General features: G+C 39.5%; 2 protein-coding genes across 5 annotated transcripts in view; both read right to left on the minus strand.

The window, feature by feature from the left end:
- On the minus strand, positions 1-26,975 carry LOC307120123 (uncharacterized protein). Its single transcript, XM_079806999.1, has 7 exons — positions 26,868-26,975; positions 23,987-24,310; positions 11,984-12,313; positions 6,575-6,904; positions 6,153-6,292; positions 6,015-6,043; positions 1-899 (listed from the first exon to the last, which is right to left on the minus strand). The coding sequence occupies exons 1-5, from the start codon at positions 26,965-26,967 to the stop codon at positions 6,168-6,170; spliced, it is 1,209 nt and encodes a 402-aa protein (XP_079663125.1). The 5' UTR covers positions 26,968-26,975; the 3' UTR covers positions 1-899; positions 6,015-6,043; positions 6,153-6,167.
- The window catches only part of LOC307120270 (uncharacterized protein), a 911,732-nt gene that overhangs the window by 492,005 nt on the left and 391,957 nt on the right, over positions 1-27,770 (minus strand). The gene's annotated exons all lie outside the window — the stretch shown is intronic.

Below are 27,770 nucleotides of genomic sequence, written 5' to 3' on the forward strand. Positions count from 1 at the left end.
TACATTTCAATTTTCAGATATTCCTGGAAAAAAAAAATAGACTGTTACTTTTGAATTTCCCCAGAACATTAAGAAAGAAGCAGCAACATTTAAAAAAAATGTTAGACAAATCCAAATAAATGATTTCAGAAAAAAAAGCTCCATGAATGATGCATAAATAATGTTTTTGAAGAACAAACATTATTTTAACGTTACAGGTAAACCCTGAGATAATTTTGTCAGAATGTTAGCTAAAGTTCTGAGAACGGTCCCTGTAGTCTTACCAAGATGCCAAGGCAAAAATGGTAAAAATGTGACATTCAATGTCGGCAGTACAGACTGAATTGTCTTCCAATGCTCATTTGCACATAGTCAGTGAAGAGCACTCGCATCTTGCAATAGGACATTTTTTGTCCAAAATCCAGTCTTAAAAAAGTATTCATGTTCCAAGCGAGTTATAAATTAATGTAAACAAAACATTCGATAAGTCAAAATCATATGTAGATAATAGACTGTAAAAGACCGTGAAGTCACCCATAGGATTCCGAAGAGCAGTTTTGAAGCGTAAATAGGGTTGAGCTGGCCGTTGCTTGGCAGCGCGTGATTGCACGTCACTCCCCGATAACAGAAAATGGGCAAAGAGGCGGGACGTGGGTGGAGCTGAGGTGACGCAATGACTACAGACAGCAGATAAATGGCTATCCACCTGTCACTCAAAGTGGCCACGCCCTTTATTATGCAGAACTAAAACTGCGTGAGGTTGCCGCTTGGATTAGAAGATGCATCCAAATGATCTGTTGATAATCAGACTGATGGCTCAGTCTAGTTGGATTGTAAAAACTTTCCGTAAACACCTCAATATCCAAATGAAAGTCATGTTATTCAATCGGATTAAGGGGCACTCCTTCACCTTCATTCTCCTGAATGAAAGAAAGAAAGAAGCAGATTCACAGAAGATAAAACAAATGATCAGGATTTATGATTCAGTTACACAAACACAAAAATGTGTTTTCTTTCTATCGTTACAATGACGGTAGTCTATGAAAATTATTTGAATTTTTGAACTCTTTGAATTCTTGCACCCAGGAACAATACAAGACACCATTATGACTAAGTATTTCCTACTAAAGAAAAGCAGTATTTGACTCTCTTAAAGGGATAGATCCCCCAAAAATGAAAATTCTGTCATCATTTACTCACCCTCAAGTTGTTCCAAACCTGTATGAGTTTCTTTGTTCTGCTGAACACAAAAGAAGATATTTAGAAGAATGTTTGTAACCAAGCAGAGAGAGCAACCATTGACTATCATAGTAGGAAAATAAATACTATGGTAGTTAATAGTTGCTCTATAAAAAATACTATGGTAGTTAATAGTTGCTCTATCTGCTTTGTTACAAACATTCTTCACTCTATCTTTTATTGTGTTCAGCAGAACAAAGAAACTCATACAGGTTTGGAACAAATTGAGGGTGAGTAAAGGATGACAGAATTTTCATTTTTGGGTGAACTATCCCTTTGAGCGTATCCATAGAGCTCCGGAGGTTGACGTCACGCAGCCTTCCGCCATTTTGGCAGGCAATCAGGGGAGCACTAGAGCGGCTGTAGCATTGGTATCTATAGTGGTCGAAAAAGAATTAAAAACGGACTGTTTTAACCTTACTATTTCAACATGGTGGACGGCTGCTGTGCGCCAGGATGCCAGAACAGGCGGAGGAAAGCAAAGGGGAAATCATTTTATCGTAGTAAGTTGTTGAAATGCCGCGAATTTCAGTTTATTCTTCATTCGAACTACTTTTGCCTCACGTAACTAATGATAAAAATAAGTTCCCATTAAATACGACACTAAGGGCCCTATTTTAACGATCTGAAACGCAAGTGTCAAAGCGTGAAGCGCAAGTAACTTTGTGGGCGGGTCTCGGCGCTGTTGCTATTTTCCCGGCGGGATAAATGGCTCTTGCGCCCGGCGCAAATCTAAAATGGGTTGGTCTGAAGTAGCTTCATTATTCATAGGTGTGGTTTGGGCGTAACGTGAATAAACCAATCCGAGCGTCATCCAACATTCCCTTTAAAAGCAGGTGCGCAAGTTCCATTATGGATTGCTATTATTATGGCGTATTTACCAGGCGCACGCCAGGAGCGGTTCACAGCCGAGGAGACTGATGTGCTTGTAAGAGCAGTGAAAGAAAGAGAAGTGAAGTTGTAATGTTGTACATTATGGTAAAGGTGATTTCACAGTCTTTTTTTTTTTTTTCAGTCTTTCAGTTTTTTCAGTTTTTCAGTCGATTTTTTTTCCTGGTTCTTGACGGACAAACCAATTTGTCAGATGTCCTTATATACATATATGTCTTGCCACTATTGGGCAAACAGGTCTTATCCTTAATTATTACAATTAGCCTGAATCATTTGTAAGCTAGATTTATGCCTATTTTTTTCACATCTTCGTGGCACACCACAATGATTTCCGTCATCTCATGTGTTAATATTTTTTTAGTGTAACAATTTATGATTTGCAAAAATAACTGTTGCATTACAGCAAAGTGTATGCGCGTTGTGCACGCTATACATTATGGTCAAGCATGCGCCCTTAAAATAGCATAATGAACAACGCGCAACGCGCCACTGACTTTAGACTAGGTTTTTTCTGGTCAGTGGCGCAATTGTTTAATGGAACAGCAAAATAGCACCAGGGATTGTTTGCGCCGGAACACGCCTCCTTTTTTTGCGCTGAACCGCCCAGGTAGCGCAAGTTCATTCACTAGTTTAGCGACGTGCTTCTGTAGAGGGAAAAGCGCGCTTTGCGCGGGTGCAAAATAGGAATGACATGCGTCGGTGTACAAAGTCAATTGCGCTGGGTGCAAGATAGGGCCCTTAATCCTGAATAACATATGTGCTTTTATATATAAATAATATTCAGAAACAGTTTGAAACAAAATTAAGGATCAATAAATAAATACTGAAACAAAAAATAAGAATGTAATAAGAAATTATGACAACACGGACCGATGGGACAGATGCAATCAGCAGCGCGCTGTTTTGGACGGATTCGTGTTAACCGCTTGCATAGTAATCTATTCGCATGTTTTCTCTCTTAAAATGTAAGCACGTGTACATGTCAGCATTATCATTATCATATACATGTAAATAATTGAAGTCTGTCATGTAAAACAAGAGCGTATTGATACAGTTCAGTCTGCCTGCTATTTTATCTGTTAAAGCTACACTATGTAACTTTTCCGTCCACTAGAGGTCGCCTGTTCAAAACAAAGGCGTAGTTTGATGACGGCACGTTTGAGCGCAGAATCTTGGGACATGTGGTCTTCAGCTCACAGCCGGTGGAAAAGAGTCAGGATAGGACTCGGGCAGAAATCATGTTCATGGATGCGATTATTAACATTACTGTAGTGAAGCAGAGCAGGAGCGAGTGTTGTGGAGCTGAGCAAGGCCGCAGGAGCGATTGAAGAGCGGGACTGTTATTATGGCATAGTCGCTGGCGGGACTTTTATTATGATACGGTTGCCGGCGGCACTTCCTCTTTTCCAGTCATGAGTTTGAGGTAACGCAACTCTGTTTATCGTATTAGATATATCTGAGTGTGTTGAAAAGGAAGTTATGACGTTCGCTCGGCGGCTGCTATGACACTTGTTCACAATGCAGTGAGAGTAAAGCGTTTCACTGAATAAAACCGGAGACCGAGGGTGACGCAGATATGACGCAATCGACAGGCGACTCCCTCACACGCATAGCTCACACGTCCCGGCTCCTTGGTTAAAATAGCAATTTTCTCACGATTTACAAATAGTTGAAAACATTTGGGATATTCTAAGTACTCAACTGAACAAAATATATAACACTGGCCTGGTGGTTTCTGGATATTTTACTGCAAAAATCCTACATAGTTCACCTTTAATGTTACTCCTGATCGGAGGCTTCCGTAAATATTTAGTTTATACGTAGTTACGCTTCAACTAAGTTTAATGGTGCAACGCAAAAATATTTAGAAGTGCAAAAGTTGTAACTTAGTGCCCATTTACGTCAAAACTAGGCTAGTTGTAACTTGCGTACAGTTGGAGCAATATGTGGGTGGGCAATAACCAAAACAACAAACCTAACAGCCACATGAACTAAAAGGTTACAAGTTGCCTTAGCATTGTACTGAGGAGTCACCAATGTACCTCCTTATTGTAACAAATGCTATAGTTAAACAATCACAAGAACTTTGTTACTTTTCATAAGGCCAAGTACACACGTTAGAATCAAGAGGACCTTCTTGAATTAAAAAATGTCAAATGTGTTCTGCTAATAATGACATATAGGTAAGCTTTCAGATATTCCAAAAGATGACAATATTAGTACAGTTAGTTTGACCTATCATAGCACTCTAATTTAGAAAATTCTGTCAAACTGGTAAGTTTTTAGGTGCTTAAATAATGCTGCCTTCGCATGCTCTCGGAATTATCGTAAATACGAGTTTCCTAGGTCAAAATTGCACATTTCAAAATTTGAATGCGATGAGCTCGTAATCACAACTTCAGATGTCGGAAATTATCAAATTTCATATAGCAGGGGAAGGCAGCATTAAATACAAATACATTGCATCCTAGGTAAACAAGTAATTGTTAACTAGGGCCTAGGGGCTATTACTTTTTTGAAGTTATGTTATCAACGCATGTGGGGATGATACCACAAACAAGGTTGGGTTGGGTCAAACAATATTAAACACGACACACATATTTCAATGTTTTCAGAGGTGTAGTCAGTACTCTATCTCTCTATCTTACGCTCGTCTTATGCTAACTCTATCTTACGCTCGTAAGGCCTGCGGAACAAGTTTTTGACGCGATCGACTCAGGTTTAAATCTGCCTTTTGCAGAGCTCGCTCTTCTCCCTTTTCCCATCAAATATCACATCGGAAAGGCCTTTGCTTTCAGTAAAAATTAACAAAATGTTCTAAAAGTGGAAATAAAGTGCCTAACGAAATGTTTAATAATAATAAAAGCATTTTTTGAGTAGGGTTAGGGGTAGGGGAGGGCTTTTATTGTCCTATTAAGGCGTCCTATTAATTTGAATAAATATGATAATTTACTCTGTTATTATTGCATACTGTTAATGTACAACAATACTGAGGTGCAAATAGTATGTATCTGTCAAAATAAAGTATAAATAGCATCTAGGGATGTCACAAGTACCGGTACTTCAGTACCAAGGCGGTACTGAAATTAAGATCTGATGATACCAGCATTTCTGTAGTACCGACTCCTGAGAAGTATTCGGTACCCGCAGCTGTGTTCAGTGGCTTCCATGTTAATCTAAGCACAGGGCTCCAGGCTGTAGCCGAATATATACTAGTGTCTGTGAATATTAAACTGCAAAATACGAATTAAATATTACTCCTGCATGTTCTGCGTCTCTGTGTGAAATGACGGTCTGTCGGGCGCGCACACACATGCACACGGACACTCACACACACCACGTGGACGTGTGTGACACTCTCTCGCTGTCTTTGATTATCTTCATAAATAATAAACTTGATACATTTAATTATTTTTTTTAATAGTTAAAAAAAAAAAAAAAAAAAAATTATATATATATATATATATATATATATATATATATATATATATATATATATATATATATATATATATATATATATATATATATATATATATATATATATATATATATATATATATAAAAAAACATTTAGCTGTGGTACCGAAATTGGTACTGAGTACCGTACAATTTTGATGGTATTGGTACCGACTACTGGAATTTTGGTACCGTGACATCCCTAATAGCCTCTAATTACTATTTACACATATTGCAAAGAACTTTTGCATGGTGTAAATAGAATATATCACTATTTTCACTTGTTACAATCATTATTGGTGTTTCTATGTATTGATTTCTGAATGAGACCATGCATGCTTTCAGAGAGAAAACTTAAAACAGACACACAGCACTTGCAGAACTCTATCTGTTATAAAGTCACAGTGTTTTGTAGACAGACCGATTCAGTGCTCATAGTATCTCACCTGATAATCATTGCGCCGTGTCCTGTTTCCTGTTTGAACGACAACAACAAACTCTTACTTCAATTAGAATACAAACCCCCCCCCCCAAAAAAAAACACTTTAATATTTTTAAAGATTATTTTTGTACATCTCATTTACATTTTGAAAGATCAGCTATATGTCGTATCGTTTTGATTTGTGGTGAAAAATCACAGCAGCAGCAGCCGCCACAAGCAGCAGAACAACAGCAGCACACATTCCTCCTACAGCAGCTGAAGACAGACCTGAACCTGGAACAGCTAAAAACACAGACATTATTACAAATTACAATACACCTTATTTTTCAAAAATAACTGCAAGTGAATGACACCGGAAACCAGACACATTAGAATTATAAATGGTCGCACCAGCTATTACCTTAAAAATAAGGTGGATATTTTTAACTGACATTTACACTCTGTATGGAGTCACTTTTTTAAACAGACCACAATGAAAACCTTTACTGTTTCGATTTAAAAATAGTAAACCGTATTTTAAAAATGTTCGAGGGAAAATGCACTGAATGACTAAATGACACTCACCAGTGACAGAAACACTGAAGCTCCTACTGATGCTGAATCTGCTGCTGTTGATCTTTAGTTTATAATCTCCAGAGTCTGTGTTTGTGATGTTTGTGATGGTCAGAGATCCAGTGTGATGATCCAGCTTCAGTCTGTCTCTGAATCTCTCTTTACACTGATCATCTGCACAGATCTGACTCTGATCTCCAGTGATTTCAGCGATGCGAACGTCATTAAAATACCACGTCATAGAATCATTCAGTTTCCTTATTTCGCCAGTGTATAAAGTAACAGATTCTCCCTCCTTCACTGACTTTCTCTTCATTTTATCTCGTTCAGCAGCAGAAACATCTGAAACACAAACCAACAGATGATTGGATGATCTTGTTTTTGATGGGAAAGACACACAACATTGGATATGAAAGCGATAAAACCTCATGTTCTCGAGCAACATTTATCCACATTTTGTGCTTATAAACACAAGAGGTGTGTGGAGTAAGCCCAATCTGTACTCAAGTAAAAGTATAGAAGTAATAACTCCAGTAGTAGTAAATGTAATAATCGTATTAATTACTTGAGAGTTTTAAGAGTAAAACAACATCCAATGAAAAGACTACATGTAGCAAGATACAAAGTACTTCAGATCTGATACAGAACAAGCAAGATGATGATGATAAAGTCAATGAAGCAAGTATTACAATAGGGATTTCTTCCAATTTTGTATGACACATGAGAGATGGCGTGTCATCTTGCTGTACCTTTTTAAAATAAATAAAAATGCCATTATGACATTATTATTTAAATAGATAGAAATGATATATACTATATACACCGATCAGGCATAACATTATGACCAAAAACACTGTTTATCTCTTCATCACGGCTTCTGTTAGTGGGTGGGATATATTAGGCAGCAAGTGAACATTTTGTCCTCAGAGTTGATGTGTTAGAAGAAGCAAAAATGGGCAAGCTTAAGGATTTAAGCGAGTTTGACAAGGGTCAAATTGTGATGGCTAGAAGACTGGGTCAGAGCATCTCTGAAACTGCAGCTCTGTGGGGTGTTCCCGGTCTGCAGTGGTCAGTCTCTATCAAAAGTGCTCCAAGGAAGGAACAGTGGTGAACCGGCCACAGGGTCATGGACGGCCAAGGCTCATTGATGCACGTGTGGAGTGAAGGCTGGCCTGTGTGGTCCGATCAAACAGATGAGCTACTGGAGCTCAAATTGCTCAATAAGTTAATGCTGGTTCTGATAGAAAGGTGTCAGAATACACTGTGCATCTCAGTTTGTTGCGTATGGGGCTGCATAGCCGCAGACCAGTCTGGGTGCCCATGATGACCCCTGTCCACCGCCGAAAGCACCAACAGTGGCACGTGAGCAACAGAACTGGACCACGGAGCAATGGAAGAAGGTGGCCTGGTCTGATAAATCATGTTTTCTTTTACATCACATGGATGGCCGGGTGCGTGTGCGTCACTTACATGGGGAGCACATGGCACCAGGATGCAATATGGGAAGAAGGCAAGCCGGGCGGAGGCAGTGATGCTTTGGGCAATGTTCTGCTGGGAAACCTTGGGTCCTGCCATCCATGTGGATGTTACTTTGACACGTACCACCTACCAAAGCATTGTTGGAAACGGTATTCCCTGGTGGCTGTGGCTCTTTCAGCAGATAATGCGCCACCACAAAGCAAAAATGGTTCAGGAATGGTTTAAGGAGCTCAACAACGAGTTTGATGTGTTGACATGGCCTCCAAATTCTCTAGATCTCAATTCAATCGAGACTTAAAGGATCTGCTGCTAAGATCTTGGTGCCAGATACACTCTAAAAAATTATTCAGTGGCTTAGTAAATATCACAGTAATAATTAACTTTATTAACTTAATACAATTTCTAAATATCATTTACTTGATGTTTTTAGTTGAACATACCAAAATAATTGACTAAAAATCCAACAGTTAATTGTGTCTCAAATTTAGTTATATTTAAATTTTTTTCACTTAAAGAATTTAGTGTTCGAATAAACAATTATTTATTTAAAATATACTTAATATATTTGTGAAATCACTATCAAAATATTTGAGAAAGGAGAATTAAATCGATCTGTTTCAAGAATCACAAATATTACTTAATTCAAATCAAGATTATTAATATTTAACACACACTGAATTTTGTAAGTTTACTCAATTAAAACACTTCGTCGTCCGTCGGACGTAACCGACGAATTGGGGATCACGCAGTCGAGAGCTTCGCCCAACAGTTCTCGGCCGCCCAGAAGCAGACAGAGGCCATCAAGCACATCCTGCCCCGGCGGGGCAGCTGCTGCTCCCACTCCACCGCCGGCTGCAGCGCCTCCGCATGCCCGTCGCCGAGGATGGCCACCCGCCGCCACCCCTCCAGCAGCCTACACCTCGCCGTGGGCGTGCAGCCGGCCGCGGGAAAGCCGTCCAGCCCGCTCAGGCCGCTGCCAAGCCAGGTGGCAAGCGCCGTTGTAAGCGACCCTGAGACGGGCCACCCAGAGATGGAGGAAACTGCTCTTCAGGAGAGCGCGCCTGTCAGTGTTCGACGCTCCCATGCCTTGTCACTCTCAGACGCCTCTCTGTTCGCCAGCAGGGGGTGCCGGCTGTGGGGACGCACCCCAGAGGCCTTCCCACACTCGCAGCTCAGCGGAAGCAGGTAAGTGTTGCACAGCACATTCAGACCCCACTTCGGGCCGCCACCAGGTCGTCCGAGTCGAGTCCCTGCATGCCGCCTCGCTGCGGGTATGTCTGTGGTGCCGTTGGTCCCGCTTGCACGGTCCCTGGGAGCCTGGCTAGCACTTTCCAGGCCGTCTCGCTGGCTCATTCTTACCATCAGACTCGGCTGTGCGATTCAGTTTGCCCGGCGTCCCCCCAAGTTCAGGGGCGTTCACTTCACCTCCGTGTCGAAGAAGAACGCTCCTGTGCTCCAGGCGGAGATCGCGGTCCTACTGGCGAAGGACGCGATAGAGCCGGTCCCTCTAGCCGATATGAAGACCGGCTTCTACAGCCCGTACTTCATTGTACCCAAGAAAGGCGGCGGGTTACGGCCGATCTTGGATCTGCGGTTCTTGAACCGGTCCCTTCACAGGCTGCCGTTCAAGATGCTCACGCAGAAACGCATCTTCAGGTGCATCCGTCCCCAAGATTGGTTTGCAGCGATCGACCTGAAGGATGCGTACTTTCATGTCTCGATTCTCCCTCGACACAGACCATTTCTTCAATTTGCGTTCGACGGACGAGCATATCAGTACAAAGTCTTACCCTTCGGGCTAGCCCTGTCGCCCCGTGTCTTCACGAAGGTTGCGGAGACGGCCATTGCTCCCATGAGAGAGCGTGGCGTTCGCATCCTCATCCTCGGGACCAGGTGGGGAGCCTGCAAGCGCTGCCTTCGGAGGAGGCAGACCCAGCCCTAGCTTTTCTCTGTCCGGTCCGTGCCCTGCGGACCTACGTAGACAGAACGCAAAGCTTCAGGACCTCAGAGCAGCTCTTCGTCTGTTACGGAGGACAACAGAAGGGAAAGGCTGTCTCCAAGCAGAGGATGGCCCACTGGATAGTGGATGCCATCGTCTTGGCGTATGAAACCCAAGACGTGGCCTGCCCGCTCGGGTTGAGAGCCCACGACGAACGTGACCGACTGAAAGGGAACGTCTCGGTTACGTATGGTAACCCCCGTTCCCTGAAGGAGGGAACGGAGACGTACGTCCTGTCGCCACAGTTGCTGTACCATCACTGCAGTCCTGAGCCACTAAGTTTGGCTCCTCAGTGAAAAACAATAGTGCGCTGCTCTCGCTTCCTGTTTATACCCGCGATGCGGGGCAGAGCGTGAGATGCAAATCTCGCACGCCAATGGCCATTGGCCCGTTCTCTATATCTCAAAGCTGATAGGGGCTCCCTGAAGTGATCCCCAATTCGTCAGTTACGTCCTACGTACGTCTCCATTCCCTCCTTCAGGGAACGAGGGTTACCATTCGTAACCGAGACATTTTTAAATGTTTTTCCCCCAATTTTTTCTACTCAATTTTATTTGTAAATGGACCACATGTAGTTACTCAGATCTACTTAATGTTTTTACTTGCATTTGCTCAGCTCATACGGTGTATGTAATTGATTAAACTGCTTTAAAATGTACTCCATTTTTTTTGTGTAAAAATGTTTCACCAAAAAAATTTAGTAAATCATAGTAAACGTTTTTAGAGTGTACCACAGCACACCTTCAGGGGTCTAGTGGAGACCATGCCTCGACGGGTCAGGGCTGTTTTGTTTTTTACATTCAAAAACATCATAATGAATAAGTAATAGGCTATTTTCTGCCATGGTTTTGAAGCTCTCTCAAGACACGGATGGTCATGATTGATGGGCGTGCCACACTGAAGACTTGGAAGTAAATGCCCACGGCTCGGATTGGATAAGCTTTGTATATTTAATGAGCTTTGGCTCCCACATGAGTACGCATGAGGCATTGTTTTGAAAGTGTGCGACAAACGGCAACCGCAACACCGGAACAAACACAATGATTATTCTCTCATCCACCCGCAATTAATATGAATGTTTTTTTATATTACTTGGCCCGCCCCATCGGTGGATATACGCGCGCGCGCGCCAACGTTGCAGACAGCATGACCAAAACTTCAGCAATTGTATTTTTCCTTCAAACATCAAGTCAAGAGAGTGAACGCACAAGGAAGGAATGTTATTTCACTATTTATGATGATATGTATTGGTAGCCCGTCTGGAAAACACATAGTCCCGAGATGTAGGATGCCCCGGTGACAGTGGGAAGTTATGTTTAGTTAGACATGTACACAATGTAACATTGTATTTGATCTGTAACAATGCATCTATCAATGCAACTATCACATTATCACACCATCACAACAAATTACTCACATTAGTGATCAGCTTCATGCATTCATGTAATCTCATACTGTCTGTAAATCCAGTCTCTTATTTGCAAAAAAATCCGGTGAAATGAACATACACGCAATGTCTTCCCCATGTGAGCTGGATATTCATTAAAAATAAAGTTTAACCACTCAATTCGAAGGAAGCTTATGCAGAGACTGTGTTCTTCCACAACCAGACACAGCGCAATGTATTACTCTCTTCGGCATGTTTATAGCTCAGTAGCACGATCCGTTTAGCTCCACGAGTCGGTGGGCGGGGCTACAGAAGCAGGTGTAAATATTTATCTGTAGAGGCGGCGTTTCTGCATTCAATGACGTCAGTGGACGACATATTCTGAGAGCTCTCGTTTTCTGGACCTGGTGTCAATACAAGCTTTTCTTTGACTAACAAGGAAGTTTTCAGCTCTGAAACTTACAGGATATTCTTATATCACGATGAACTTTTATATACCAAAGGCTCAAAGGAAAGTTGATTTCTCAATTCATCACCCCTTTATACATTGACTCACCATATAAAGCAATAATGAAGGTTTTTTCACTGTCGCTGCTGCCGCTGCTGATCTGTAGTTGATAAACTCCAGAGTCTGTGGTGTTGATGTTTGTGATGGTCAGAGATCCAGTGTGGTGATCCAGCTTCAGTCTGCCTCTGAATCTCTCAGTACCTTCATTACACTGAACATCAGTACAGACTTTACTCTGATGTCTATTGATTTGAGCGATGCGAATGTCATTAGAATACCATCTAATTCTGTCTTGTTGGTTTGTTTCAACACCAGTGTGTAGAGTGACTGAATCTCCCTCCATCACTGGCACTCCATCTGTATCAACACCAAAAGCACCTGAAGAAGAAATGAACATTTCATAATGAGCCAAACAAAATAATACAACAGGAAAGTCCTGTTAAAGGAGATATATATATATATATATATATATATATATATATATATATATATATATATATATATATATATATATATATATATATATAGTGTATATATGTGTATATATATATGTGTATATATATATATGTATATATGTATATATGTGTGTATATATATGTATATATGTATATATGTGTGTATATATATATATATATATATATATATATATGTATATATGTGTGTGTATATATGTATATATGTGTGTGTATATATGTATATATGTGTGTGTATATATGTATATATGTGTGTGTGTGTGTGTGTGTGTGTGTGTGTGTGTGTGTGTGTGTGTGTGTGTGTATACACATATATACATATACATATATACATATATATATATATATATATATATACACATATACATATATACATATATATATACATATATACATAATAATATACACATATATATATATATATACATATATATACATATATACACATATATACACATATATACACATATATACACATACACATACATATATACATACATATACATATACATACATACATATATATATATATATATATATATATATATATATATACATATATATATATATATATATATATATATATATATATATATATATATTAGAGCCCGACCGATATATCGGCGGGCCGATATTATCAGCCGATATTAGGCATTTTCCAAACTATCGGTATCGGCATTTATGATGGCCGATAAATGAATATTTAAAAAAAATATTAAAAACGGACGAAACACCGCTCAACCACATTATGAGTGTTGCCGTTTCATAGTTTGTCCACCAGAGGGCCCCCTACAACGTGCCATAGAGCAACACCAGCTGATTCATGTCGAGTCATGCTGCCGCCACGAACATTCACAACAACGGAGCTGTGCATGTAAGTTGGCAACGAGACATACATTGCTTGAATAACATTGAAAAGAACATCCCAATCAGTTCTCTTAACTCAAATAAGCATGACAAAATTGGTGACTGCCAAGTCCAGTTTTGCTGTTACATGTAAGCCAAGAGTGAAACAGAATTAGCTTACGTTAGGTTGTTACAGTATAACTTAGTTGACTGACTGTCAGTTTAACTCGGACAAAGTGACTGAATAAGATGTATTTCTTTAATAGCGTGACAGTTTGACAGCATGAGACGTATCATCTCTCTCCTGCCCGTTATTTTGAAAAAGTATACAATATTTTGTAGTCCATTTCTAAATTATGACTTATTATAGACGCTAACCACAAAGCTAGCTAATGCCATGGCTATCAGTGGGAGACCGCTAACATTAATGCGCCTTGGAAATCTCAACAAACTTATTCTGCCTAAATAAAGTAATGATTACTGTATTTATAACTAGTATATTTGTAGTACCAGTCCCTGCATTGTAAATCGTAAGTTAGGCTCGTGAAGAGTGAACGAAAGCGCGTTGCTGACTTCGTTCAGACGCAGCATTAACAAATAATGGATTTATTGCATCATCAGTAGTAGATTTTTAGAAGGCAGGCAGCAAATGATGATTGAAAATGGTTTGTTTGATGGATAGAATTAAAAGAGTGCATGTAAAGGGATAAGCAAGTTGACATTGTAATTATAAGGTAGCTCATATTTATACTGTATATAGTTTATATTTTGCTGTTGTTGTTATTTATCAGAAATTAACTGAATATTTTTTTCCAGTCTTGCTAAAAGTTATATTTATGAAGCTTACCACGTCTGTTAATACTGGTAACTTTGATTTTTTGTTCTGTTTTTGTTATTGTGTTTTCGTCCAAACAACTTTGTTTCATATCTTAAGTGTGTATTTTTATAAATTTTATTTATCAGAACTTTAATATAATTTTATGTTCATCTGTTCTGTTGTGACAATAAAACAAACAAGTTTATTTTTAAACTGCATTATCATATTTTAGAGAGGCTGAGGGATCATGAATAACTACAAATAACTATGTTATTTTATTTTTTAATACATATCGGCTGATATATCGGAATATCGGATTTTTAAATCACCAAATATTTGTATCGGTCTTAAAAATCCTTTATCGGTCGGGCTCGAATATATATATACATTATATATATATATATATATATATATACACACACACACACACATACACACACACACAGGTCCTTCTCAAAAAATTAGCATATTGTGATAAAGTTCATTATTTTCCATAATGTAATGATAAATATTAAACTTTTTTTCATATATTTTAGAATCATTGCACACCAACTGAAATATTTCAGGTCTTTTATTGTTTTAATACTGATGATTTTGGCATACAGCTCATGAAAACCCCAAATTCCTTTCTCAAAAAATTTGCATATCATGAAAAGGTTCTCTAAACGAGCTATTTTTTCATACCTAATCATCTGAATCAACTAATTACATCTGCAAAAGATTCCTGAAAACTCCCAGCCTGGTTCATTACTCAAAACCGCAATCATGGGTAAGACTGCCGACCTGACTGCTGTCCAGAAGGCCATCATTGACACCCTCAAGCAAGAGGGTAAGACACAGAAAGAAATTTCTGAACGAATAGGCTGTTCCCAGAGTGCTGTATCAAGGCACCTCAGTGGGAAGTCTGTGGGAAGGAAAAAGTGTGGCAAAAAACGCTGCAAAACGAGAAGAGGTGACCGGACCCTGAGGAAGATTGTGGAGAAGGACCGATTCCACACCTTGGGGGACCTGCGGAAGCAGTGGACTGAGTCTGGAGTAGAAACATCCAGAGCCACCGTGCACAGGCGTGTGAAGGAAATGGGCTACAAGTGCCGCATTCCCCAGGTCAAGCCACTTTTGAACCAGAAACAGCGGCAGAAGCGCCTGACCTGGGCTACAGAGAAGCAGCAGTGGACTGTTGCTCAGTGGTCCAAAGTAATTTTTTCGGATGAAAGCAAATTTTGCATGTCATTCGGAAATCAAGGTGTCAGAGTCTGGAGGAAGACTGGGGAGAAGGAAATGCCAAAATGCCTGAAGTCCAGTGTCAAGTACCCACAGTCAGTGATGGTCTGGGGTGCCATGTCAGCTGCTGGTGTTGGTCCACTGTGTTTTATCAAGGGCAGGGTCAATGCAGCTAGCTATCAGGAGATTTTGGAGCACTTCATGCTTCCATCTGCTGAAAAGCTTTATGGAGATGAAGATTTAATTTTTCAGCACGGCCTGGCACCTGCTCACATTGCCAAAACCACTGGTAAATGGTTTACTGACCATGGTATTATGGTATTATTACAGAGAGAAGCATCGAACATCAGGGAAAACAGCTAGTGTGTGAGTTCTGTTTACATTTTCCTCATTTGATCTGTAGTTCAGCTGTTCTTTAGAACGCTGTCTGTTTGCTGTAGTTGGCTGTTTGTTGTAGTCTGGTTTGTTATTGTTTGACCTCGTGCGAACTAACGCGTTTCACTGGGCGTGGCCATAAGCCAGCGTGGTATATAGAGCGTTCATTGTTTACTTTGAGTCAGAGAGAAGCATCGAACATCAGGGAAAACAGCTAGTGTGTGAGTTCTGTTTACATTTTCCTCATTTGATCTGTAGTTCAGCTGTTCTTTAGAACGCTGTCTGTTTGCTGTAGTTGGCTGTTTGTTGTAGTCTGGTTTGTTATTGTTTGACCTCGTGCGAACTAACGCGTTTCACTGGGAGTAGCCAGCTGTATTCAATAACGACATTTAATGCGAGTATAAATTGAGTAGTACTCCGCGGCAGCGGAAGCGGCAGCCCTCGTGTGAAGCCCTCCTCGTGTGAAGACCGAAGAGTGTAAAGACCATTCGACTCTACTCTGCGCGACTCCACTCGAGCAAGGACACCGACAAGGCACTTGAGTATAGCTATATATATATATATATATATATATATATATATATATATATATATATACACTTTGTCCACTTTTGTGTTTTTGCTTGTTTTCATCTGCTAATTTCTCTGACCCGTATTCACAATGTGCTTCCAAATCTCTACTATTATCACACACACCCGTAAATCACGCTCTGTACATTCTAGACGCCGTAATCCTACTAATCTGCGTAGTGTACCCATTTCCTCTGCAACATTAATGTCCATTCCAATTGGTCTCTGGAATTGCCAGTCTGCTGTAAACAAAGCAGACTTTATTTCATCTATTTCCACTCATTCACATCTCAGTCTCATGGCTCTAACTGAAACCTGGATCAAACCAGAAGACACTGCCACTCCTGCGGCCCTCTCAAATAATTTCTCTTTTTCACACACCTCTCGCCAGATTGGGAGGGGCGGAGGTACTGGTCTGCTCATCTCAAAGGATTGGAAATTTGAGCCCATCCCTTCTCTATCTGGCAACTGCTCATTTGAATCGCACTCAATCACTGTCACTCACCCTGCTAAAATCCATGTTGTAGTTATTTATCGTCCTCCAGGTCAACTGGGTAACTTCCTGGAGGAATTGGATATGTTACTCTCTCACTTCCCTGAGGATGGCACTCCTCTGGTACTGCTCGGTGACTTCAACATTCACCTTGATAAACCCCAGGCTGCAGACTTCACCACTCTTCTGACCTCATTTGATCTTAAGCGAGTATCTACTACAGCTACTCATAAATCAGGTAACCATCTTGATCTTATCTACACACGCTACTGCTCCACAGACGTCACTTTAGTTACTCCTTTACATACCTCAGATCACTTTCTCATCACTCTTAACCTCCTACTAACTCCTAACACAACACACACTCCTCCGCTGATTACCTTTCGGCGTAATCTACGCTCACTCTCTCCCTCCCGTCTATCCACTATGGTTTCCTCCTCACTCCCTCCACCTGCTCAGTTCTCAGCACTGGACACTAACAGTGCTACTGACACTCTTTGCTCCACTCTAACATCTTGCTTAGACAACTTCTGTCCCCTTTCATCCAGGCCAGCCCGCACCACTCCCTCTGCCCCCTGGCTGTCTGATGTTCTCCGCGAACATCGCTCTGGACTCCGGGCGGCAGAGAGGAAGTGGCGCAAAACTAAAAACACTACTGACCTGACCCTGCATCAGTCTCTTCTCGCTTCTCTCTCTAGTAACATCTCCACTGCTAAAACTACATACTTTCACAACAAAATACACAACTGCTCTGACTCTCGTGCACTCTTCAGAACGTTCTCTTCGCTCCTCTGTCCTCCCCCCCCCTCCTTCATCAACTCTTACTGCTGATGACTTTGCATCATTTTTCACACAAAAAACCTCCTCCATCAGCAGCCAATTCTCCGCACCACAAACCGACACGCACATCTCAACAACCATAACACATACACTCCCCTCTTTTTCTCTGCTCTCTGAAGCTGAAGTCTCCAAACTCATCCTTTCCAACCACCCCACTACCTGTCCGCTTGATCCTATCCCCACCCACCTCCTTCAGGCCATTTCTTCTTCTGTTACTCCTGCACTCACTCACATTGTCAACACCTCTCTTCACACCGGGACCTTCCCCACAGCATTTAAGCAGGCTCGGGTAACCCCACTGCTGAAGAAACCCTCTCTTAACCCAGCACTTTTAGAAAACTACAGACCGGTATCCCTTCTGCCTTTCATTGCAAAGACACTCGAGCGAGTTGTTTTTAACCAGCTCTCTACATTTCTTGAACAGAACAACCTCCTGGATATCAACCAATCAGGCTTCAAAAGCAGCCACTCAACTGAGACTGCCCTGCTCTCGGTTACGGAGAAACTGAGGCAGGCAAGAGCGGCTTCCAGATCCACAGTACTTATCTTACTGGATTTGTCTGCTGCTTTTGACACAGTTAACCACCAGATCCTCCAGTCAACTCTCATGAAGATGGGCATCTCAGGAACTGCTCTCCAGTGGTTCAAGTCTTACCTCTCAGGTAGGTCCTTCAGGGTGTCATGGAGAGGTGAAGTGTCTAAGTCACATCATCTAGCCACTGGAGTTCCACAGGGCTCAGTGCTTGGACCACTTCTCTTCTCCATCTACATGTCATCACTGGGATCGGTCATTCAGAAACATGGCTTTTCCTATCACTGCTATGCAGACGACACTCAACTCTACTTCTCATTTCAACCAGATGATCCCACGGTTGGTGTTCGTACTGCTGCCTGCCTAACAGACATTTCTGCCTGGATGAAGGAGCATCACCTGCAACTCAACCTTGCAAAGACTGAACTGCTTGTGGTCTCAGCCAACCCAGCACTTCATCACAATCTCTCCATTCAGCTAGGATCATCAACCATAACTCCGTCCAGGACAGCCAGGAATCTTGGAGTTGTGATCGATGATCAGCTAAAATTCACTGACCACATCACTGCAACAACCCGGTCCTGCAGATTTGCATTATACAACATTAGGAAGATTAGACCCTTCCTATCTGAGCAGACCACACAACTCTTGGTCCAAGCTCTTGTTCTCTCCAGACTGGACTACTGTAATGCTCTTCTAGCAGGCCTTCCGGCATGCACTATCAAACCCTTGCAACTGATCCAGAATGCAGCGGCGAGGGTGATCTTTAACGAGCCGAAGAGAGCGCACGTCACGCCTCTCTTCATTAGACTCCACTGGCTACCAATAGCCGCTCGCATCAAATTCAAGGCACTGGTACTCGCCTTCAAAGCAACCACTGGCTCTGCACCAATTTACCTTAACTCGCTTGTTCAGACATACACACCCTCCAGGAGTTTGCGTTCTACCAGTGAACGACGCCTTGTGGTGCCATACCAGAGAGGCATGAAATCACTGTCACGGACCTTTTCCTGGACTGCCCCCACCTGGTGGAATGACCTGCCTATCTCAATTAGAGCAGCCGAGTCTGTAGCCATTTTCAAAAAACATCTAAAGACGCATCTCTTCCAGCAGCACCTGACCAATCAAGAATAGCACTTAACATTCTATTCATTTTTCTGTCTGTCTAATTAAAAAAAAAAAAAAAAAAAAAATCCTGTGTGTTCTGTGTTGGATTAACTGAGACTTGTTACAGCACTTGCATACTGTAGCCTCTGACTGTTGTAGTTGCTTCTATTGCTCTCATTTGTAAGTCGCTTTGGATAAAAGCGTCTGCTAAATGACTAAATGTAAATGTAATGTAAATGGTATTACTGTGCTCAATTGGCCTGCCAACTCTCCTGACCTGAACCCCATAGAGAATTTGTGGGATATTGTAAAGAGAAAGTTGAGAGACGCAAGACCCAACACTCTGGATGAGCTTAAGGCCGCTATTGAAGCATCCTGGGCCTCCATAACACCTCAGCAGTGCCACAGGCTGATTGCCTCCATGCCACGCCGCATTGAAGAAGTCATTTCTGCAAAAGGATTCCCGACCAAGTATTGAGTGCAAAACTGAACATAATTATTTGAAGGTTGACTTTTTTTGTATTAAAAACACTTTTCTTTTATTGGTCAGATGAAATATGCTAATTTTTTGAGATAGGAATTTTAGGTTTTCATGAGCTGTATGCCAAAATCATCAGTATTAAAACAATAAAAGACCTGAAATATTTCAGTTGGTGTGCAATGAATCTAAAATATATGAAAGTTTAATTTTTATCATTACATTATGGAAAATAATGAACTTTATCACAATATGCTAATTTTTTGAGAAGGACCTGTATAGTTTGATATAGTTTGCGGGTAGAGAAATCTGTCTGGATTCATAATGCAACACAAACAAACAGCAGAAGAATATCATTGATTTACAATGTAATGAAAAATGTAATGAACATCATACAACACATCCTGATTTATATATTGCCCTCCTATCAGTGCATTCACACAGCCATACTTTCATAATAAATATTACCCATTATGAATATTTAATAGATTCATATTATCCATAAAATGTTTTTACATTTTACTTTATAAAAATGTTTTTATTTTCCAACACATTAAAATTCAATGGCATATTTTTCTTTAAAATATTGTATTTATTTTTCCAGGTAAAGAGAAAAGACAAATCTGAATATCACTGCCAAAATATCAGTAAAAAACGAAAATGTGATTTAAAGGAAGGGTAGGCAATTTCGTAGAGGCTAGCAATACCAAGCTAGCTTTGAATGCATTAGATCTAGGGCTGCATGATTTGGGGAAAATAGCTTATTGCGATTATTCTGGTTAAAATTGCGATTGCGATTTAAAATGCGATTATTATTTATTAGTTTTTACAAATGAAAAGTATGTATATAACATTTTGTGTTTATATATTAATGTGACTAATGTGACTTAATTATTAAACTAAATTAACCATATAAACTAAATTACTGATCTAAAGCCCGCACTGTCACTGTATGATAATTGAAATGAACTGATGACATCACCGTTTTCTCCAGAATGGCTATAAGGCTGAATAAAATTATGTTGTATTATTTTCCTGTTTAACACTGTAAAGCTGTTTTGAAACAATGTGCATTGTTAAAAGTGTTCCAAAAACGTTGACTAAGATTAAATTAACATGCATTATTGTTGATGAAAAAAGGCTTTGGGTGCTCGAGCCCCTGCCCTTTTTCAAAATGAATCAAAAGTGCCCCTCTCAGACAAATATCAATAATAATATCGTGGTCAATTAAACAAAATAAATGTGATTATAATAACATGACAATGTATACAATAGTAACGAACGGCTCAAAAGTCGGATAATTTCTGTTAAGGCGTTGCCATAACGCGTTGCTATGGGTTGCGTGCGTTTTGATTGACTGCTGATTTTCCACGGCTCTAGAGCCAAATATGGTTCTTTCAGAGAGTGTGTGGCCTTACGGGAAAAAAGTAAACCAACCATTTTTTTTTTATCCATAATCAAAGCTAATGTATTGATTTAATGACAAATCTACATATATTATATATTTTAAAATATTACACAATTCATCAATGCCCGTTTGTCATGTATATACACTAACTAATATATATATATAACATTTTGTGTTTATATATTAATGTGACTAATGTGACTTAATTATTAAACTAAATTAACCATATAAACTAAATTACTGATCTAAAGCCCGCACTGTCACTGTATGATAATTGAAATGAACTGATGACATCACCGTTTTCTCCAGAATGGCTATAAGGCTGAATAAAATTGTTGTATTATTTTCCTGTTTAACACTGTAAAGCTGTTTTGAAACAATGTGCATTGTTAAAAGTGCTATATAAATAAGGTTGACTTGACTTAAAAAAAAACAATTATTATTATTATACAAATCTGTGCTTTTTATCTGTGATATCAATTCCTTAAAGTCTATGTCTTTAATATGAAATATGAGCCTCTTATGCATCCACTGTGGGTATTAAAACTCCTGTACATTGAAGAAGAACATATGGATTGTCATTTATTTAGAGAGAAGTTATATTTTTCTTATTTTCTACCCAAAAGTTTCATTCATACTGGAGGCCAGAGGGCGCCCTCGAGCAGCAACGGCACATTTGCGCCAGTGAAGTAATCGTTTGTTTTCAGGAAATCCCTATAGGAAATCCCCAAGGGGGTAATCCTACACCGGGAAAGCACCTTCCATAGGGGCAGCCATTGCTAACAAAGCCATCACCTGCTGTTAGCATCCCATTGACTCCCATTCATTTTGGCGTCACTTTGACAGTGAATAACTTTACATCTGAGGCGTTTAAAGACTCCATTGGTCCATTGTTTATTTCTAAAGAAACACGACAATGTATAAAAGGCTCCATTACCTTGTATCTTACACTATCGCCCCGTAGAAGCCGTTTTTGTAAAAGTAGGCTAACGATTGCATCATAACCACGCGACAACCGGCGCATAGAGAAATTACCGTATAGACAGGAGGAGAAGCTCGCAGGCAATCTTTTACTGTCTATGTGGCAATCGGGGGGACGTAGAGGCATAATGTCCGATAAAGTTAAGGGAGAGGCATGGGGAGAAGCCCATAGAGAGCCAAAAGCAATGGGACAAAATATTTCAACAACGTGATTCAGATTTCACTTTGCACCTAATGTGAAGCTTGCGCTGTATGCTGAATAAAACGAAGATAGAAACGCTTTGACTGATTAAACATGAAGATAATACTTCTGCGACAAGATATGGTGTATTTGAGTTCTTCAAGCCTTCTCGGGTATTTTCATAATAATAAAAGTATGCAGTGCTGATTGACATTCTGTGATAAGAAGCCACATCAGCTGAACTGACGATATGAAGTGAGTTAAAACATGTTATTAAACGTTGTATTTGGTTGGACAACAGGCATTACTAGTTTGTGAAGATGTTTGACACATGTTGCTCAAACTCGCAGTGCTTTCAAACGGAGCAGCGTTTACTCCTTTACTTCACTGACACGCTGGGCATTTATTTATTTAATAAAAATGGCAGCCTTTGTGCTTTCATAATCGCACATAAGCCAAATCACGATTGCAGTTCGATTTTGATTATTCGTGCAGCCCTAATTAGATCCCATTCCCACCCTCTCTTCAGAGCATCTCCAAAGCCACGCCTCCTTGAAAACACATTAACACACAGCAGAGTCAGAAAAGCGTCTCGAGAGACAGCGTTAAATGACCTCATGTCTCAAAGCACATGACATTACAACAATAATAAACAACTTACAGAGCTCTAATTGTACCACATGACCTGACCACTCCTGTTAATTTCGTCAGACGAGACGAGACTAAATATGTCCGTCAACAGCCTTTTTTTCCATGACTAAGATGAGATAATGACGAGACTGCACCAATGTCCAAAAACGTTGACTAAGATTAAATTAACATGCATTATTGTTGATGAAAAAAGGCTTTGGGTGCTCGAGCCCCTGCCCTTTTTCAAAATGAATCAAAAGTGCCCCTCTCAGACAAATATCAATAATAATATCGTGGTCAATTAAACAAAATAAATGTGATTATAATAACATGACAATGTATACAATAGTAACGAACGGCTCAAAAGTCGGATAATTTCTGTTAAGGCGTTGCCATAACGCGTTGCTATGGGTTGCGTGCGTTTTGATTGACTGCTGATTTTCCACGGCTCTAGAGCCAAATATGGTTCTTTCAGAGAGCGTGTGGCCTTACAGGAAAAAAGTAAACCAACCATTTTTTTTTCATCCATAATCAAAGCTAATGTATTGATTTAATGACAAATCTACATATATTATATATTTTAAAATATTACACAATTCATCAATGCCCGTTTGTCATGTATATACACTAACTAATATATATATATATATATATATATATATATATATATATATATATATATATATATATATATATATATAGCCCCATTTTTACATTTGAGCCCCTGCCCCTGAAGAACTCTCTGCACGGCCCTAACCTATATCCTGTTGTTGTTGTTGTTATTGTAAGTTAATAATACAGTTTAGTAAAAATGTAACAAACAGATTAAGCAACAAAAAAAACAATAATAATAATTCAGAATTGCCGTTAATACTAAAGCGAAAGTATAATGTGCACGGCCGAGCAAGCAGAGAGAGCGTTTTTAGTTAATTCCTCACTGTCTAAAATTGTCTCACTGTCACATCCCTAGTGACTGACTGTCTTTCTACAATGCTGTTGATGAACATATTATTGATTGCTATCAGGATGTGAATAGAGTTTCAACCAGAAAAACAAAGTTAAAAAAGTGCCTTTCCTACCTTTAAACATAATGACTCACCATGAACAGTAATAATGAAGATCTTTTCACTGTCGCTGCTGCGCCATAGTTTATAAACTCCAGAGTCTGTGGTTTTGGTGTTTGTGATGGTCAGAGATCCAGTGTGGCAGTTCAGATCCAGTCTGGCTGTGAATCTCCCATCAGCATCTTCACACTGAACATCTGTACAGTTCTTACTCTGATCTCCACTGATTTGAGCAATGCGAATGTCATTAAAATACCATTTAATATCTTCTTGTTTTATTTCAACACCAGTGTGTAGAGTGACTGAATCTCCCTCCATCACTGACACTGACACTCCATCTGAAACAACACAGAGGAAATCTGAAAAAGAAATGAACAGTTCATTATACACCATGGGCGGATCTACAGGGGGGCAAGGGGGGGCAGGTGCCCCCCCCACTCTAGAGCCTTGCCCCCCCAGCTGCCCCCCTAACTTTGATGATCCAAAAACTGTACTTGTAAAAACAACCCGCCAGTATGTCCAATACATTTACCAAAAGTAAACCATTTAATTTTTTATTTTAAATGTATTAAAATTAAAATACATAAAATACCCCTCCCCCCGCCCCTCAAATACTTAGCTACGTCCCTGTTTCAAACGTGCAGAGCGGCGTTCGCTCAGTCTGGCTCACACACAGCGAGTCTGCTGCGGTGCGGTGGCCCTACACATCAACTGGAGAGACTGAGCTGCCCCAGAGCCCCTGAAGGTGAAGTGAGTTTCCCCAGGTGTAGTTTAAACACACTTTTAACTTAAAATTACATTGTAATGAATGTATTGTATGCTAAAGACGATTCAGCAGCAGCAAAACAGCGAGACTATTACGTTAGCCAAAATCAGCGGTTGTGATTCGTAAGAGCACTCTTCCCTTTGATTAGCCTAATTTTGATTTTAGTAAAGACAAGAACAGCTTAATAAAAAATATAAAAATATTGTATCCATAACTGCCAAATCTCACGCATTCACCGTGAGACACGCGCAATTGACACTTTTCACGCTCTCACGCACAGAAAAATCGCGAAGCAAAGAGGACACAGAGACCGACAGACAAGACAGAGCAGGTTACTTATGATATAAAAAAAAATCTCGGCTCTCAGATTCTGTCACTTTTATTACGAAATTCAAACAATAAATGCCGTTTTGGCGCTTGTAAATGTTACGTGACAGATCCCTAGCTGCACGTGGACCGATCATCTACTAGCTAATAGTAAATAAACACGAATGAACAATGTTGAAAGAAACAGTAGCCTAAAACTTACCTAAATGTATATTCATCATACATAATATCGACCAATCAATCTAACAAAGGGGTCAATAAAACAACTGGAGAACAATTATGGCACATAACATTTACCTCAGGAAAGCCATTTAATGATTATGATTGAATGATTTAGCCATTTAGGCTATAGCACATTAGTTGGCTAGAAATGTGCTATAGTCAAGAGTATTTTGCTAAATATGTGTAGTGTACCATATTACATATTACATATTTATTATATTTTTATTTATATAATTAAATAAAGTTGTTATTATAATAAAAAAAAAGCATCATATGTAATTTGAGTTATTTTTAACCTTAAATAACACTGCCAGCTGATAGGGCTCTCTGTATGTTTACAGCAGGTGAGTTGTTTTTTCTTGAGATTAGGTACATCTTGTGTGCCTAATATTTATCCAAATGAGTCAATATTAAATCAAATCACAATAATTTAATTGAATTGAAATAACAAAAAAGTGTAGCTTACCAGAAATTGTACCATGTAAACTGTAACATGTTGAGAAACACATAACGCTGTTTTTGAAACATTTTGCTGCAAAGCACAACAACAGTCGCCTTAAGCTTTCCTAAAAAAGATGGGTGATCATGGGTCATTTCATTTGTGGACTGTAATTATAAGTTTTTAATTATAATAAGAACTTGAGTATTGTCCACTGTTGTATATTTGCAGTCCACTGCAGCTTGGACACAATTATGGTACTTTTTTATATTTTCATTTTGCTTTTTATACTGTTTTGTTTTGTTTGAACACTGGGCTTATTCCTGTTGTGAATTAAAAACCTTTGTAGTGTGTAAGGGCATGATTAAACAATAAGTACTGTAGTTTAAAAGTGGTTTTGTGTTTGTTTTGTTAAAGCAATTCACATATAGTGATTTCCATGTACCGTCTACCCCTGCCACCCTGCCAAGACCTCTTGCCACCCCTTTGCCCCCCCATGTAAAATTTTCTAGATCCGCCACTGTTATACACCAAACAAAAACATTTACATTTAGTCCACAGCAAGATTAAATAACTTAATTAACAGAAGGGCCTTCTTTAACCCCTGGAGCCGTGTGGATTACTTTTATAATGGAATAATGAGCTTCAAATTTTGGGCTGCCTTTCACTGCCATTATAAAGCTTGGATTAGCCAGGACATTTTTTCAGATTGTGTTTGTCTGAAAGAGAACACATTTTTGTCCCTTTTATCCCTTTAATGCTGCCTTCATGTGCTATTGGAATAATCGTAAAAACATTTTTTTTAGGTAAAACATTGGACATGAGCACCCTCTCAAGAGCTCGTAATCACGACATCAGAAGTGGGAAGTATCATAGCACGTGGAGGCAGCATTTGTACATTTGGCTTCAAACATTTACTTACTCTGTCATAGGTTACTTGTAGATATACCAAATCATATGACTTTAACATTTACACGGACCTAAATATTTTTCGCCGAGATTTTTTTTTCACTACATAGGAAAACACAGACCGAAATACAGCGAAATACGAACTGTAACCGCATTTCTGTAGAATATAAAGCGATTAGAGTTTATAGGCTAAAACAGTCTTTTTCGGTTTCATCGTCGGCCTGAAGAGAGATAATAAGCCTACATGTCTTACCGTGGTCGAGTAAACACCAGAGCAATAAGAGCAAAGTAAAGAGAATCTTCATTTTCAAAAACAATAGGTTACTTGCGTAACCCCGGTTCTCTGATAGCATTAAGTGAGGTGTCTCACTATGGGATACGCCCCTTCCTCGTATTCCTAAGCCCTATTACATTACGCCAGCCCCAATTGGCTGGCAGACGTGACCCCAGCAAACACAGCAACGTTGTAAAAACGTTTTTTTCACGTTGTGAAAAGGTCGTGATAACGTTTTTATCCTACGTATTTAATACGACAGATGTCGGGTTTTTTTCACGTTATAAAAACGTTTTTTTCACAACGTTGCAGAAACGTATTTATAACGTATTCATCACGTTACCACGTCTCCTTTCAACGTTGCAGAAACGTATTTATCACGTCCAAACTGTTCTTCACTTCACACATGTAATCAAAATGTTTTTACTGTTATCTTTGAAAAATGACTTTAATATAAAACAATATTATAACTACAGTAAGAGAAATAGATTAAGTGGTTTTTATAGATCTCTTTATAATTCGTCATAGGCTAGTCACAGGTTACGATATTTCTGTACATCTGAATATTCAGCTCATTACTAACACTTTTTACATTTCACCCTGTAGGGCGGACCTCTGGTTGTTGCCCATTTTATAAAACTACATTAACATATGTGGTACTAATAATTTATACTATACACAAATGTAGTCACTCATTGTATTTATTCACACAATATAAGAAATATGATTAGGTCGTTCACAAAAAAAAAAATCTGTCATTTACTCAACCCTGCGTAAATCCAATGTAAACCTGTATGACTTTCTTTCCACTGTTGAACAAATGGAGGTGTTAATGTTAACCTTAGTCAGGAGATAAGCATAATGTTCCTTATTCACCATTCA

This window comes from Gobio gobio (genome assembly GCF_949357685.1).
Source record: "Gobio gobio genome assembly, chromosome: 24".
Taxonomy (NCBI): Eukaryota; Metazoa; Chordata; class Actinopteri; order Cypriniformes; family Gobionidae; genus Gobio; species Gobio gobio.

What these genes read in the sequence shown, in the direction of transcription:
- LOC307120123 (XM_079806999.1), bottom strand. Translation starts at nt 26,967, where the DNA reads ATGCTATCAGAGAACCGGGGTTACGCAAGTAACCTATTGTTTTTGAAA. An exon ending in CTTCATTATTACTGTTCATG is followed by an intron (nt 12,314 to 23,986) that starts GTGAGTCATTAT and finishes TTTCTTCTTCAG; the next exon opens with GTGCTTTTGGTGTTGATACA. An exon ending in CTTCAGTGTTTCTGTCACTG is followed by an intron (nt 6,293 to 6,574) that starts GTGAGTGTCATT and finishes CTGTGTTTTTAG; the next exon opens with CTGTTCCAGGTTCAGGTCTG.